The 14,060-nt window shown below is 43.4% G+C and overlaps 1 protein-coding gene across 8 annotated transcripts in view; it reads left to right on the forward strand.

Annotated features, from left to right (window-relative positions):
- Window positions 1-14,060, forward strand: part of KDM6A (lysine demethylase 6A) — a 242,894-nt gene that overhangs the window by 61,815 nt on the left and 167,019 nt on the right. The window contains exons 1-2 of one of the 8 annotated variants that reach the window (XM_061627502.1): window positions 1,024-1,069; window positions 1,446-1,819. The exons of 4 other annotated variants lie outside the window; for them this stretch is intronic. In XM_061627502.1, the coding sequence (XP_061483486.1) occupies window positions 1,454-1,819 (366 nt within the window). In that variant the 5' untranslated portion in view covers window positions 1,024-1,069; window positions 1,446-1,453. 3 more of the 8 variants (XR_009762780.1, XM_061627499.1, XM_061627501.1) reach the window with 3 other exon arrangements.

The following is a 14,060-nucleotide window of genomic DNA, read 5'->3' on the forward strand; positions in this document are numbered from 1 at the left end:
ACTTCACTCGGCGCATAGTTAAACTGTGGAATTCGCTTCACTGGAGGCAGTGATGGCCACCAACTTGGATGGCTTTAAAAGAAGATTAGACAAATTCATGGAGGATAAGGCTATCGATGGCTATTAGCCATGATGGCTGTGCTCTGCCACTATAGTCAGATGCAGTATGCTTCTGAAAACCACTTGCTGGAAGCTGCAGAAGGGCAGAGTGCTCTTGCACTCGGGGCTTGCTTGTGGGCTTCCCATGGGCATCTGGTTGGCCACTGTGAGAAGAGGATGCTGAACTAGATGGGCTACTGGCCTCATCCAGCAGTCTCTTCTTATGTTCTTAATTTGTTTAGTACACAGTCTCTCTGAAGATCTAGTAAGTTGTTGGTGTTTCCACCCCAAAGGTGATGCTTGTGGACAAGTAGCTGTTGGGTGCTGTGATGTGCACTTGTTCCAAAAGACATGGAAAGAGTTAAAAGCACACTCTAGAGTCCAAGGCCGCGGAGCAAAGCGGAGACTGCAGCTGGCAGGCCTGCTGCCAAGGCTATATATTTCCTTGGAAACGTCTCTGGGTGTGGGGGGTGCATTGTCGAAAGTGAAGGAGAGAGGAACTTGTGTAACTGCTTTTGTGCTTTTGAATCAGTAAAATGATTCATCTTACAAGACTCCAAGTGTGTTGTCTCTATTCTATTCGAGCTGGTTTATCCTGGGCAACACTGGCACACGCATTGCCTTAACAGGCACTTCACAATTCCAACAAAGGGCTATGGGCCCAGTTTGCCCAGTTTGCCCAGATTGCCCAGTTAAACCAGTGTAAACCAGTGCAGGATGTCCAGTGGAAGTGGACTGGAGTTCGGAGAAATCGGCTGCGGAAAAGCTGCTGACGGAGTTTTCGGTGAGACACAGTGAAGCAGTGTCTGTGAAAATGGCAGTTTCACTTTCGCAAGGAATGCCACTGGAGCGCCTGAACGAAACAAATTACCTAAACTGGAGGCTGAGAATGCAGGCGTTTCTCACAAAGGAAGATTTGTGGAGAGTCGTAACGGAGGACCCCCCATCGGATCCCCCACCGGCACAGTGGGTAAGGATGGATGAGCGTGCTCCATCGTATGTCATCCTGGCTGTAAATGATTCTCAACTGCTACTCGTGCAGGATAAACAAACAGTTAAATTGGCTTGGAAAGCTTTGAACGAAGCTCATGTTCATAAAACAGCGAGTAGTAGAATAAGCCTGCCCAGAAAGTTGTACCAAATAAGGCTTACAGATGATGTCACAATGTCTGAACATTTGTTTTGCATTTCAAAGCTATTCACTGAGTTGCAGGAAAGAGAAGTGATGTATACGGAAATACAGAAAATATATATAATCTTAGCAACGTTAAATTCTTCATGGGACAATCTGATAAGCTTTCTTGAAGCGCTGCCTGAAATGGATTTATCGCTCCCTTATGTGACAGGCAAATTGATGCAGCAATGGGAGAGGCGTCAGGAGGCTAAAGAACAGGAGAGAAAAGAAAAGCCAGAAAGAAGAAGTGACAGGACTGAGTTAAATGGCAGGTCGTTTGGAACAAAGGCATGCTATCGAGGTGGGTCATTAACTCATCTTCAAAGGGACTGTGAGTTGCGGCAGAAAAGGCAAAGAGGAAAGCCATCGCAAGTGCAGCTAGTGAAAGCTGACGGAGGAGAAAATAAAGACAGAGACTGTGAACACGAAAGTAATTGGCTAATTGATTCGGGGGCTTCACACACCCTAATCAAAGATAAGACTCTGTTCAGAACAATGGTTCCAGCAACATCGGACGTTACGTTGGCTGACGGAACGCGCAAACAGGTACAAGCCAAGGGGACAGTGAAAATATGTGCTTTAGATACTATAATGACAGATGTTTTGTACGTGCCAGACATCAAATGTAATATTCTGTCTGTGTCTAAACTAAATGCCATGGGGTTTACTGTTATATTCAGAAACAAAATGTGTGAGCTGCGAGCAGGGGAGAAAGTATGCTTGAGAGGGTTTCTCAGGGATTGATTCCCTGTTTTATGTAAAACTAAACCCTACTGACAAGGAAAATGTAATGATGTTTTCAAACCAGAAGCCACATGATAGTTACATACACTCCTGGCATAGGAGGCTAGGGCATGCCAATTATGAAGCAATTAAGAAGTTGCCTACCTTGAGCAATGATGTTATGTTAAGGACATGTGAGAAATATGTTGATTGCGAGATCTGTAAACAGACAAAGGCAACAGTGGCTCCCAAACAGAAGGAAGCTGAGAGTCACACAAGTAAACCATACCAAACAATTCATATAGACCTGGCAGGACCATTTCAGGGGTCACAGGGTGGAGCCAGATATTTCTTGGTCATTGTTGATGAATACACGAGATATAGTACAGTTTACCTATTGCATTCAAAGAACGAAGCAGAAGGGAAGCTGAAAAAGTTCATACAGAAAGTGAAGGTACAATATGGCATGTGCATACAACAAATCAGATCAGACCAAGGGGGAGAGTTTACCAGTAAGTCCTTGGCGCAATATTTGGAGAGAAATGGGATTAAACATGCTTTAACTGCGCCATTTTTCCCGTATCAGAACGGTCTGGCGGAGAGAAAAAACAGGTCCTTGCAGGACGCCACAAGGGCAATGATTAGAGATGCTAATCTGACAAATGCATTCTGGGGAGAATGCATATTATATGCAACACACATCCAAAACAGATTGTTCCACAGTGCTATAAACATGACGCCCTATGAGAAGATGTATGGAAAGAAACCTAAGCTCCAGCACATTCTAAAGTTTGGTGCAAAATGCTGGGTTCACGTCCCCAAGGGAAAGCGTAGGGGGAAATTAGCACCCAGGGCCCAGAAGGGAATCATAATGGGTTTTCAGAATGTCTATTACCGCATTTGGCTTCCACAGGAGAAAAGGGTAGTATTCAGCCGAAGTGTCAAAGCTCAGGAGGAGGACTGGGATAAATCTGTGTCGGTTGAGCTGAAGCACACACACAATAGCACTGAACAAGAAGAGCAAACAGTGAAACAAGAAGAAGAGGAACATGCTCTTGTTAGGCCAGAAACACACAGCAGCCCCAAACCAGAAATTGTGTTGAGAAGGTCTGAGAGATCTAATCTAGGGAAACCGCCAGACAGGTTTCAAGTCAGTTGCATACAAACACATAATGACATGCATGGGTATACAGGGTATACAGAGGTACCAGAAAGCATGACAAAGGAGGAAACGTTATATCTTACGTGTTTCAAACCAAAAATAAATGCTGACTGATGTGTTGACTGATGGAATAAAGACATACATGCAAGAATGGGAATGTGTAATGTGAAATGATAAAACTGTGGCAATGTAAGAAGACAAATGAAAAGAGAAATGTAAACTGTAAAACTGTAAGAATGTAAAATGTAAATGTACATGGGAAACAGAACAAATGTATAAAGGCCATGTCTGTTTGGAAGGTGGGGGAGTGTTGGGTGCTGTGATGTGCACTTGTTCCAAAAGACATGGAAAGAGTTAAAAGCACACTCTAGAGTCCAAGGCCGCGGAGCAAAGCGGAGACTGCAGCTGGCAGGCCTGCTGCCAAGGCTATATATTTCCTTGGAAATGTCTCTGGGTGTGGGGGGGTGCATTGTCGAAAGAGAAGGAGAGAGGAACTTGTGTAACTGCTTTTGTGCTTTTGAATCAGTAAAATGATTCATCTTACAAGACTCCAAGTGTGTTGTCTCTATTCTATTCGAGCTGGTTTATCCTGGGCAACACTGGCACACGCATTGCCTTAACAGGCACTTCGCATTTCCAACAGTAGCCCACATTGAAGACTAGCTTTTAGAGTGTTAGTCAACTGCTTTCTCACAGGCACTGCTCTCCCCATTCCAGTATCCTGATTATAGAGCACAGGTGTCTTCTCTTGTGTTAGAAGGTTGAAAGTTGTCCTGGAGATTTGAAACTTGACATAGAAATAAGTGTCATTCCAAATATCTACATGCAGCTCAGATAGCCAGACAACCTCCGTTCATGGCAGGGTCTGTCTATGCTGTGCCATGAAGTTCCATGTTCAGGTGGTCACCCATTGATGATTTGGACATTGCAATATATAGCTCCACTGCCATAACATAGCTCCATCTGAAGCCATGCAGACTAGAGTGGTGTGCTTCGAGTTCTTCTTCCAGGTGGTGGGATTTTTTCCCTTACTACCAGATGGTATTTGAAGGCTCCTTTTAGAGACTTAACCATGGAGTTCCTCAATTTTAGATGCTCTTCTACTGCCTTCTCTATTTTGTTGGCAGCAGCAAGGATGCTGTGTAGCACAGCAGTAAAATCCAGTTTCAACACTTCAGGATGTTCCATCTTTGTTCCTGCAAAGACTTAAAAGACACTGTTCTCTTTTTAATTCAGTGCATTCCCTCCTCTTCCTTAAACGTTTTCTATGATGGCATCTACTCGTTGTATCCTGCTGTGTGTTTGGGGAGAGGAGAAGGCAGGGATGCTTAGAGGGGCAGGAAAGTGGGCATGCACAGAAGATGGGCTGATGTACTGAACCAATAGTTTTGCAGCATTGAGGTTTTTCTCCACCTGCTCTGACATCACAGCAATGGGCAAGTGTGTGTTGAGGATGGAGTGTTGAAGAGGACATGATTTACGTCTAAGCAGAAGTACTTACGCTCTACCATCTGCAGGGGGTGTATTGCCAGACTAGGAAAATTACAGCACAGAGTGAATAAAGTTTTGCCTGGTGCTGAACAGTTGTGTTCTGCCATGATCACCCCACCTCCCAATCTCTTCCTTGTCTTCATCTACTAGCTTGTTGTCCTGTCTATCATCGCAGGCCCCCAAGGAACTCTCCCCTTCCTCTGGCTGCTGCCCAAACCCTGAGATTGTGTTGAGCTATCTTATTAAGATGGCAACATTCCAGGTTGACCTATTCTCCAGTGTGTTACTGGGCAGACCGCTTCACCCACATTTTAAAGATCTTTGAACAGTTTGGTGTAGTTCCTCTTAAGAAAGGAATACCCCCTTTTCCTGTTCTGACCCACTTACTAAAAGTCAGTTCAGGGCAGGAGTTATTTTGAACAGGTGAAGGAAAAGTGGGAGTTGGGAGAAAGGGGGGAAAGAAGAGGATTCTTGTAAGTTACACAACTTTTCAGAGGTTTTTCCTGCCAGAAGTACCATTCATTTGCTTTTCCCTTATGAAATAGGGGTGTGAGGGTTGGGGAAAAATAATGGGGAAGGGGTAGACATTTACCAGTACAAGTGTGTGGGGGCAAACAATCTTTTGCTCTCAACTTTCTACTGCTCAGTGAGAGATTATTCTCTCTGGGGTAGGCTTCTCCTACAAAGACACAGTTTCCCTGGCATGCATTACATGCTCCTTGGACTGGTTAGAAAAGGCTTTTGGAACCTAGGGGAATGATAGCTTGCATAGTGTCCTTACAAACATTTCATTTTTGCATCGTTAACTAGGTAAATGCTGTGGACAGTTCTTCATCAGTATTGAGGGGGAAGTGGTGCAAATGGTTGATTCAAACTTTTATTTGTAAAAATGCATATCAGTTCACTCTGATTGGCAAAATGAAAACATAACAAGGGCTAGCATAAGTGCCAAGTAAGTGCTTTGATGTCCACCCATAAGCACCCATGCTCCTCACAATTCTCACAGAATCTGAGAAAGATGCAAGAAATAAATTGTTGAAGTGCAAAATGGAGTGAGATGGAGTGCAAAAATGTTTTGAATTTTAATGAGGACTTATACAACTGCTGTCCTAAAGGGAGACAGTATGCAACTGACCACTGTTGTCCAAGCACTTGTAACCTCCAGGCTGGATTACTGTAATGCAGTCTATGTAGGGCTGCCCTTGAGGTTGGTCTGGAAGCAGCAGCTTGTGCAAATGGGCAGCACAACTGCTCACTGAGGTAAGGTATCGCCAACATGTCACCTCGCTGCTGAAGGAATTGTTTTGGCTGCCCGTTAGCTACTGGGCCAAGTTCAAGGTTCTGGTTTTGGGACCAGGATACCTGAAAGATTGTTTTACCCTTTATATACCCAGTTGATCACTGTGCTGTGCAGGTGGGGGCCTTCTGCAGATACCATCTTATCAGGAGGTCTGTTCTGCACAACATAGGAAGTGGACCTTTAGTGTAGTGGCATCTACCCTTTGGAATTCCTTCCCCTTAAATATTAGACAGACACCATCTCTGTTATCTTTTTGGCCTACTGAAGACCTTCCTCTTTCAACAAGCCTTTTAAGTAGAGACCTTATCCCAGTGTGCGCTTGTGTTGGAATTGTTTTTAAAGATGGTTTTAAAGCTGGTTTTAAATATTTTTTTAAAAGATGTTTTGTTGTACTATATTTTAAAGCTTGTTTTTAAGATGTTTTTGAGTGTGTGTTTGCCACCCTGGGCTCCTTCTGGGAGGAAGGGCGGGATATAAATTTAAATAAAATTAATTTAAATAAAATTAAACTCATCCTGCTTTTTCCCGGTATACTCCTTGGGGGTGTTTGCAGACACTAGTTTGGGAGAGAGGAGTATGCTGACCTTGTAAGTGCTGATTCATTTTGGGTGGGGTGTGCTGGGTGGGATACGGTGCAGCTTGCTGTTGAAAACCATGGAATGGTTCACCCATGTACTGAGGAGCACTTGGGTAAGCTAGTACATTTGGGGGGAGGGCATGGTGGTGGTACCTGTTTGTGTCTGCCTTTCAATCTATCAGCAATTCTCTCGTACAGATGTCTGTCTCTATTAGCTGTGTCCTAAGGGCCATATGCTGCTTGAATGAGGCATCAGAATTCCTCATTGGTGTTGTGATAGCATCTGCTACAGTTTGTTTTCCTTCCAAAATGTGTTTTGCAAGACCACCTTAAAGCAGTACAGTCCAATATCCATTCTATGCCTCTCTCCCATTTAACTCGTGGAAGGACTCCACAGCCCTGTTTCCAGTGTTTTGGGTTGCCTTAACTAAGACCTTTGCCACCTGAACCCTGTCATTCTTTCTGTTGTTCCTCACCCAGGTGACATGTTGTGCATTTGTCAGGATCATGTCCCCTGCTTGGTCTGCCTCCACCAGGACAAGGTTGTCCTCTTCTAGCCCCTATTCTTGATGGGGGACAAGAGCAGTGGTGGTTGCATGTCCAAGTTCTTTTGCTAGCAAAGCTAAAGGTGGCAATTATGTTGGTGTTTGATTTCTATTTCTTGTACTGTAGGATGGAAAGAGAGTAAAGCTAGTTAGAATGAAATCATCGCAGTTAGTACTGGTGATGGGGTTCACGGCTGCTTTTACTTTATTTTTGAGGGACAATGTTAGGAGCACGGTGATGGAATTATTTCCCAGGGTATGCCTAAAAGTTCAGGCACACACTTTGAAATACTGTAGTTCGGGAAGTGTTAGGATAGTTTATCTGTTAGTTAAGGATGTAGTTAGGTAGTTATAAAGGGAGATAGGCAGCTACTGAGTTTATGGACTTGGTGGTCTTACCTTGATTGCTACCTTTGGGGTTCTTTCTCTCTAACTCTGGTGCACTTCGTGCCTCAACATTGTAAAATCTGGACTCCGTGTGGGGTTCCTGAAGTGCAGCTGGGATGAGAATATGTTTCTTCTCCTCATCCCCATTTTGGTATTGTCAGACATCTCTCAAGGTCCACTTCACTGGTGGCCAGATTTTGTATTGGCTATGGGTCTGGCTGCTTCATGATGTCCCAAATGGTTTGTGTATGGTCAAGCAGTAGAAGCCAGAATGCACCATCTGTTGCTGTCTTTTCTCTTTGAACATGGACTCTGAGACCCTGTCTCCATCCCCCCCCCCATGCAACTTCGGGGGGTGGTTGTTGCACCTGGGATACATCTGTCATGGTGGATAACTATTTTCTGGTCTTAACACAGTTTCCTGTTGCATGAGTGCTCACACCAAGATTCTTCTGTTTTGAGAGTGTACAATGTGCCCTGGGGAAGCCCAAGAAGTGCCTCACCATTACTGCTGGCTAGCACAGAAAGGGGTGCTGTGGAAAGTCGGGCAGGACGTCTATGAGAGAACAGGGGTGGTGGAGGTTGCCACCTCATTGTACTTGATGGTCCAGGAATCAGCAAAGGTGGTCACTTTATCTGGGCCATTGTCCCTGGCACCAGCAATGTGGGTAAAGCAACTCTACCTACTGACTTCCCGTCTACTTTTTGTTGTGCTTACTGCCATTGGTCAGCACCTTCATGCTGTTGTCCACAGTGTATTCTGGAGTGACGTCCATCTGGCCCAGGAGGATTGTAGCAAGCTTATCATAGAATGGCATGGCTCTTAGCTCCATTCCTGACTGCTTGTTGTGCATAGTCATTTCCTTGATTTTTTTTCTTGAAAGCATTCATTTTCTCCCAGTACTGGGTTGATTTCCGTCGATAGCCGTGTTGTAACATCTCTTTGAAGAGCTAATTGAAAACTAACTTTTTGCACTGGTGGTCCTATCTTTTCCTGTACATAGTTTCCTAAACCTTTGGGAACCTGTAACTATGTGGTTGATGGATGCACTGGTTCCCTGCATGTCCTTGGGCATTGGTGATAAGATCTGGCTATCCATGATTCAGCAGTCCTTCAGTATTGGTAGTGGGCAGCTACTGCTGGGTCAGGTTTGCATCCCTCACCGCTTTTCAATCTCCACAAAATGGCCACAGTCACACATGCCAAAGTCACAGGGTCATGAACAAAAAATGATTCATTCTGAAAACTCCCTACTCGAGTCCAGGGTTGATAAAAATCAATACTTTTTTATTTTATTTTTAAAAAATGAGTTTTTAAAATTTAAATTGGATTTTTAAAATTTAAATTAGATTTCAAAATTTTCTTAAAATAATTAGTAAAAAAAGAGCCTGTCAAAGATATGATCATGAATATTAATTATACATCTTCTAGTTATATTCTATGAATATGTTAACAGCAGTTTATGGAGATAGGAGATAACCTGATCAGTCCTGTTCTGCAGGTGGCGTACAGGAAGTGCACACACCTTGCTTCTCTCTAATTGCAAAGATAGAAAAGATCAATGAATACAGAATTTGGGGAGATGGAGTAGATCTGAACAAGGAGGAGACCACTGAAATGGTAATCTAGCTCTTAGCAGTAGCCTCTTCTGCAGCTGTAGAGAGAATGTTTTCTTCCTTTGGAATAATTCATTCTAAATTGAGAAATGAATTGGGAACTGATAAAGCAGGAGAGCTTGTATTTCTTTTCCACCCAATGAAAAAGGAAAACAAAAGTGAAGAAGACTGAGTTAACTGTACTACCCAATATTTTAAGTTTCAATTTCGGGTTGAAATTGTCTAATTTTTTATTTTTTATAGAACTTTACATTTATCTAAAAACTGAAATAGTTAAATATTTAAAAATCCATGTGTATGTTTTGTTCATCTTCGTTGAAGAAGAAAACTAACCAGAAGAATAAACAATCATATTAGTACAATTTAAAAGCCTGTTTAGTGGTGGTGATTCTGGCACATCATGACAAGAAAATATGATTAGAATAGTAGAGTTGGAAGGGAAATATAAGGCCATTAAGTCCTACCCCCTGCTGAATGCAGGAATCCAAACTAAAGCATACCTGACAGGTGGCTGTCCAGCTGTCTCATGAATGCCTCCAGTGTTGGAGAGTCCACCACCTCCCTAGATAATTGGGTCCATTGTCATACTGCTCTAACAGTTACAAGGTTTTTCCTGATGTTCAGCTGAAAATCTGGCTTCCTATAAGTTGAGCCCATTATTCTGTGTCCTGCACTCTGGGATGATCGAGAAGAGATCCTGTCCCTCTGTGTGACAACCTTTCAAGTACGGGAAGAGCGCTATCATACTTCCCCCAGTCTTCTCGTCTCAAGGCTAAACATGCACAGTCTTTCAGTCTCTCCTCTTAGGGATTTGTTCCAGTCCCCTAATCATCCTTGTTGCCCTCCTCAGAATGTGTTCCAGTTGACTGCATCCTTCTTAAACTGCATCCAGAACTGGGCGCAGTATTCAAGATGAGGCCCAACCAGTGCCGGATAGAGGGGAACTAGACTTCACGGGATTTGGAAACTATACTTCTATATGGCATTTGCCTTTTTTTGCAGCCATATCTTACTGTTGACTCATATTTAGCTTGTGATAAACAATTTGAGTTTTCTGCTTGTGTGTAGTATTGCTGAGCCAAGTATTCCCCATCTTATAACTGTGTACTTGGTTTCTTTTTCCTAGGTGTAGAGCGTTGAACTTATCCCCATTAAATTTCATTATGTTGTTTTCAGCCCAATGCCCTAGCCTATCAAGAATACTTAATTTTGTTTCTGTCTTCCAGGATATTAGCTATCCCTCCCAATTTTTTATCATCTGCAGTTTTGATAAGCATTTTTTGCACCTCCTCATCCAAGTCATTAATAAAAATGCTGAAGAGCACTGGGCCCATGACTGAGCCCTGCAGTACCCTGCTCATTACCTCCCCGCACTTTGGGAAGGAACCATTGATGTTTTGCTAGGAATATCAACTTTTCCTATTTGTAAGTTGGATGCTTAAACATTATTGGAAGGTATTCCTTGCCCCATTTTAATCATCCTTATTAAATGTTGTTGAGAAAAAGAACGCAGTGTTTGATAGCTGATAGGTGACTACAGTGCTCCCTTTAAATTTCCCTTGCAATGCAGAAACAGAAAGGTGCATATTGAATTATGCACCTTTGGAGGAGAGCTAATGTTCCCAGGCTATTCCCAGGCAGAATAGGAGGGCCTAGAGCATAGTTTCTTTTTTCACTTGCTCTATACTGGCTACTCTGCTTTCTGGTGGCTCCAATCCCTTAACTATAGTCAATAAGCTGTCTGGGCTCAGATTTCATACTAAGCTATAGTTAATGTAAACCAAGAATTATGAACCAGCTGCAAATTTTGCTTAATAAGCACCTTATAACCATAGTTAGTAAACTATAGGCTTTGTTTGGACTGTCATTTTTAACTGTGCTTAACTAAACCATAGTTTATAAACAATGGCTTAGTGTTTCATGCTAACCAGGCTAGCGGGCGATTCAGCCTGGGTTCTCCTTTGTACTTCAGTTATTTCACCTGGAACTTTAGGAGTTTGGTAATGGTGCCAGACCATTTTGCTGTAAGTGGCACATCGGTCCCCCTGTTCCTGCTTTTTCGACAGCATCACCAAGCCACTGCTGTCACAGGCTGAGCAGGTTTGGAGGAAGACACACTTCAAACTGATGAATTTAAATCAAGTTAATTCATAATTTAAGTTTTCTGGCTTTATAATTCATGTTATACCATCAGAATACTGTATATTGTGCTAGAGTATGAATTTAATGTTTTGATTGTAATTCCATCCTTTAGTTTGACTGCATTATCTCGATATTTTAACAATTGTTGCAGTGTCTAGTTGCATTATTTCATTTGCCCAGTTCACATGTTGCATGAAAACCATGCAAACTGATATAATATGAATGAGTTGCTGGTGCATGTGACGCCCTTCCCTGGCTCTCCCTGTCAGGTTCCTACCTGCGCGTGGCTACTGCCTGTCACTAGGCACCACCAGGGACTCCACCAGTCCGGACTGTCCTTTATTTTATTTTTTCTCTCCCCGCTCTAGCACAGATCTCAACAGATCCCCCTGCTAGGCAACCACCAGTCACGTCCTAATACTAGTATTCCCAGAGACTCTGAATACTGGTATTGTTATTCTCTTCACCGCTGCCACCATTTGTTACAGTTCCCCTTCAGCCTTGGTCATTACCTTACCCTCCCTTCTGGTCTGTGAAACCCCAGCCAAGGATCAGGCCTTTGGTAAACCAAATTAAGTATTTATTAAAGATAACAAAGCTAACAAGATTAACAAGATTTCTTCTTAAGGCACAGAAGCATATGGTTTTACTCAATACTATTCCGAACTCCACCCCCCTCCTTCTCCACTCTCTCCTGGCAAACAACTCTCTCAAACCCCACCAAGCAACCCACTCTTTCTCTTCTCCCCCCAGATTCCACTCTCACTCTTCCTTTTATACGTTCAGCCATTTTAAACACTCAGCCAATCATCTAGCATTCTACTGCCCATTCACTCCCCCTCCTCTTTCACTCCACTTACCATGTATCTTCTAAACAACCAACACTTACCATATATACATTAATATAGGAACATCACATTCCCCCCCCCTTAAAACAACGGCAGAGTATTATTCCTGTTCCAGGATTTATACGTCGCGTTAACCAATAAAAGTCTCTATGGGGAAAATGTCTTTCTTTGTTCCTCCGTCTGTCACGTCACTGCAGTCCCAGCCACTTGCCTGGAAAGTCCATCGGCCAGTACATTGTCCTTGCCTTTGATGAACTGGAAGTCCACTTGATAGTCTTGTAGGGCCCAGGACCACCTCTGCAGCATAGTGTTATGGTTTTTCATAGTCTGCAACCATAACAAGGCCCGATGAGCCGTAGTCACTGTGAATCTTCGTCCCCACACGTATGGGCGCAACTTTTTCAGTCCCCACACGACCGCTAGGCACTCCTTCTGGACCGTCAAATAGTTTTTCTCCCTTGGCGTCAGCTTGTGACTCAGGTACGCCACTGGATGTCTGGTGCCTTCTCTCTCCTGCAGCAAGACGACTCCCAGCGCCAGGTCCGACGCATGTGTAGCCACGATGAATGGTTTCTCATAGTCTGGTGCTATTAATATGGGTCCTTGGCACAAGGCTTGCTTCAGTAGATCAAAAGCCTTCTGACATTCATCCATCCATACCACCCGCTCAGAACATTTCTTCTTTGTTAATTCATGCAAGGGGGTTGCTATTTCCCCAAAATTTCTCACAAACTTCCTATAAAATCCAGCCACACCCAGAAATGCCCTTACTTGTTTTTTGGTTAAGGGGATCGGCCACGCTTGTATTGCCTCCACCTTGCTCCATAAGGGGGTGATTTTCCCACTCCCCACCTTATGTCCTAGATTACTTCCTTTAGTCCAAACTGGCATTTCTTAGCTTTTATTGTGAGGCCTGCTTTTCTTAAGGCCTCCAATACTGTTGTCAGGTGTTGGACATGCTCAGGCACCGACTTGCTAAAAATGGCCACGTCATCGATATAGGCCACTGCAAAATCTGACATGCCTCGCAACACAGTATTGATTAGCCTCTGAAATGAACTTGGTGAGTTCCTTAGTCCCATGGGTAAGGTCACAAACTCATATAACCCATCTGGTGTACTGAAGGCAGTTTTGGCTCTGGATTGCTCGTCTAGTTCCATTTGCCAAAATCCTTTACAGAGATCTAGTGTAGAGATAATGGTTGCTGCCCCCAATAACTCTAACATTGCGTCTACCCTAGGCATAGGATACGCATCTGGGACAGTAATTTTATTGATTAGCCGATAATCAATGCAAAACCTTGTTGTTCCATCTTTTTTCGGAACCAGGACAATACTTGAGGCCCAGGGACTGATGGATTCCCTGATCACTCCTAATTCCAGCATATCTTCTACCTCCTTTTTGATCTCATTCAAAACTTTCCCATTCACACGGTACGGAACAGATCTGATTGGGGCATGATCTCCAGTATCAATGGAATGTATAACTATTCTGGTTCGGCCAGGTTTGTTGCTAAAGAGATTCCTATAGGTTTTCAAAACTCTCAGAATCTCTTCTTTTACTTCCTCCTTCACCTCCTCTGACCATTCCACTTGATCTACCCCTCCTTTGTCTTTGCTTTCCTGTACCAAATCTGGAAGTTCAGGCCCACTTCCCTCAGGGAATAAGGTAACTTGCAACACCTGTACATCCCTGGTATGGTAAGGCTTCAACATATTTACATGAACCACTTTGCTTTTGTTTAATTGGTCTGTGGTGATTACATACGTCACTGTGTCAAGCCTTTCTCTGATGGTATATGGTCCTTCCCAGTTAGCCTGTAATTTGTCCTGTTTCCTGGGTATGAATGCCATAACCATATCTCCCACATCATACACACGTTCCCTGGCTGTTCTGTCATACCAGTAACTTTGCTTCTGCTGTGCTTGACTCAAATTCTTTTTCCCCACCTCCATCATTGATGTTAATTTATTGTGGAATTCCAATACAAAATCT

Source organism: Rhineura floridana, chromosome 5, assembly GCF_030035675.1.
Source record: "Rhineura floridana isolate rRhiFlo1 chromosome 5, rRhiFlo1.hap2, whole genome shotgun sequence".
NCBI lineage: Eukaryota > Metazoa > Chordata > Lepidosauria > Squamata > Rhineuridae > Rhineura > Rhineura floridana.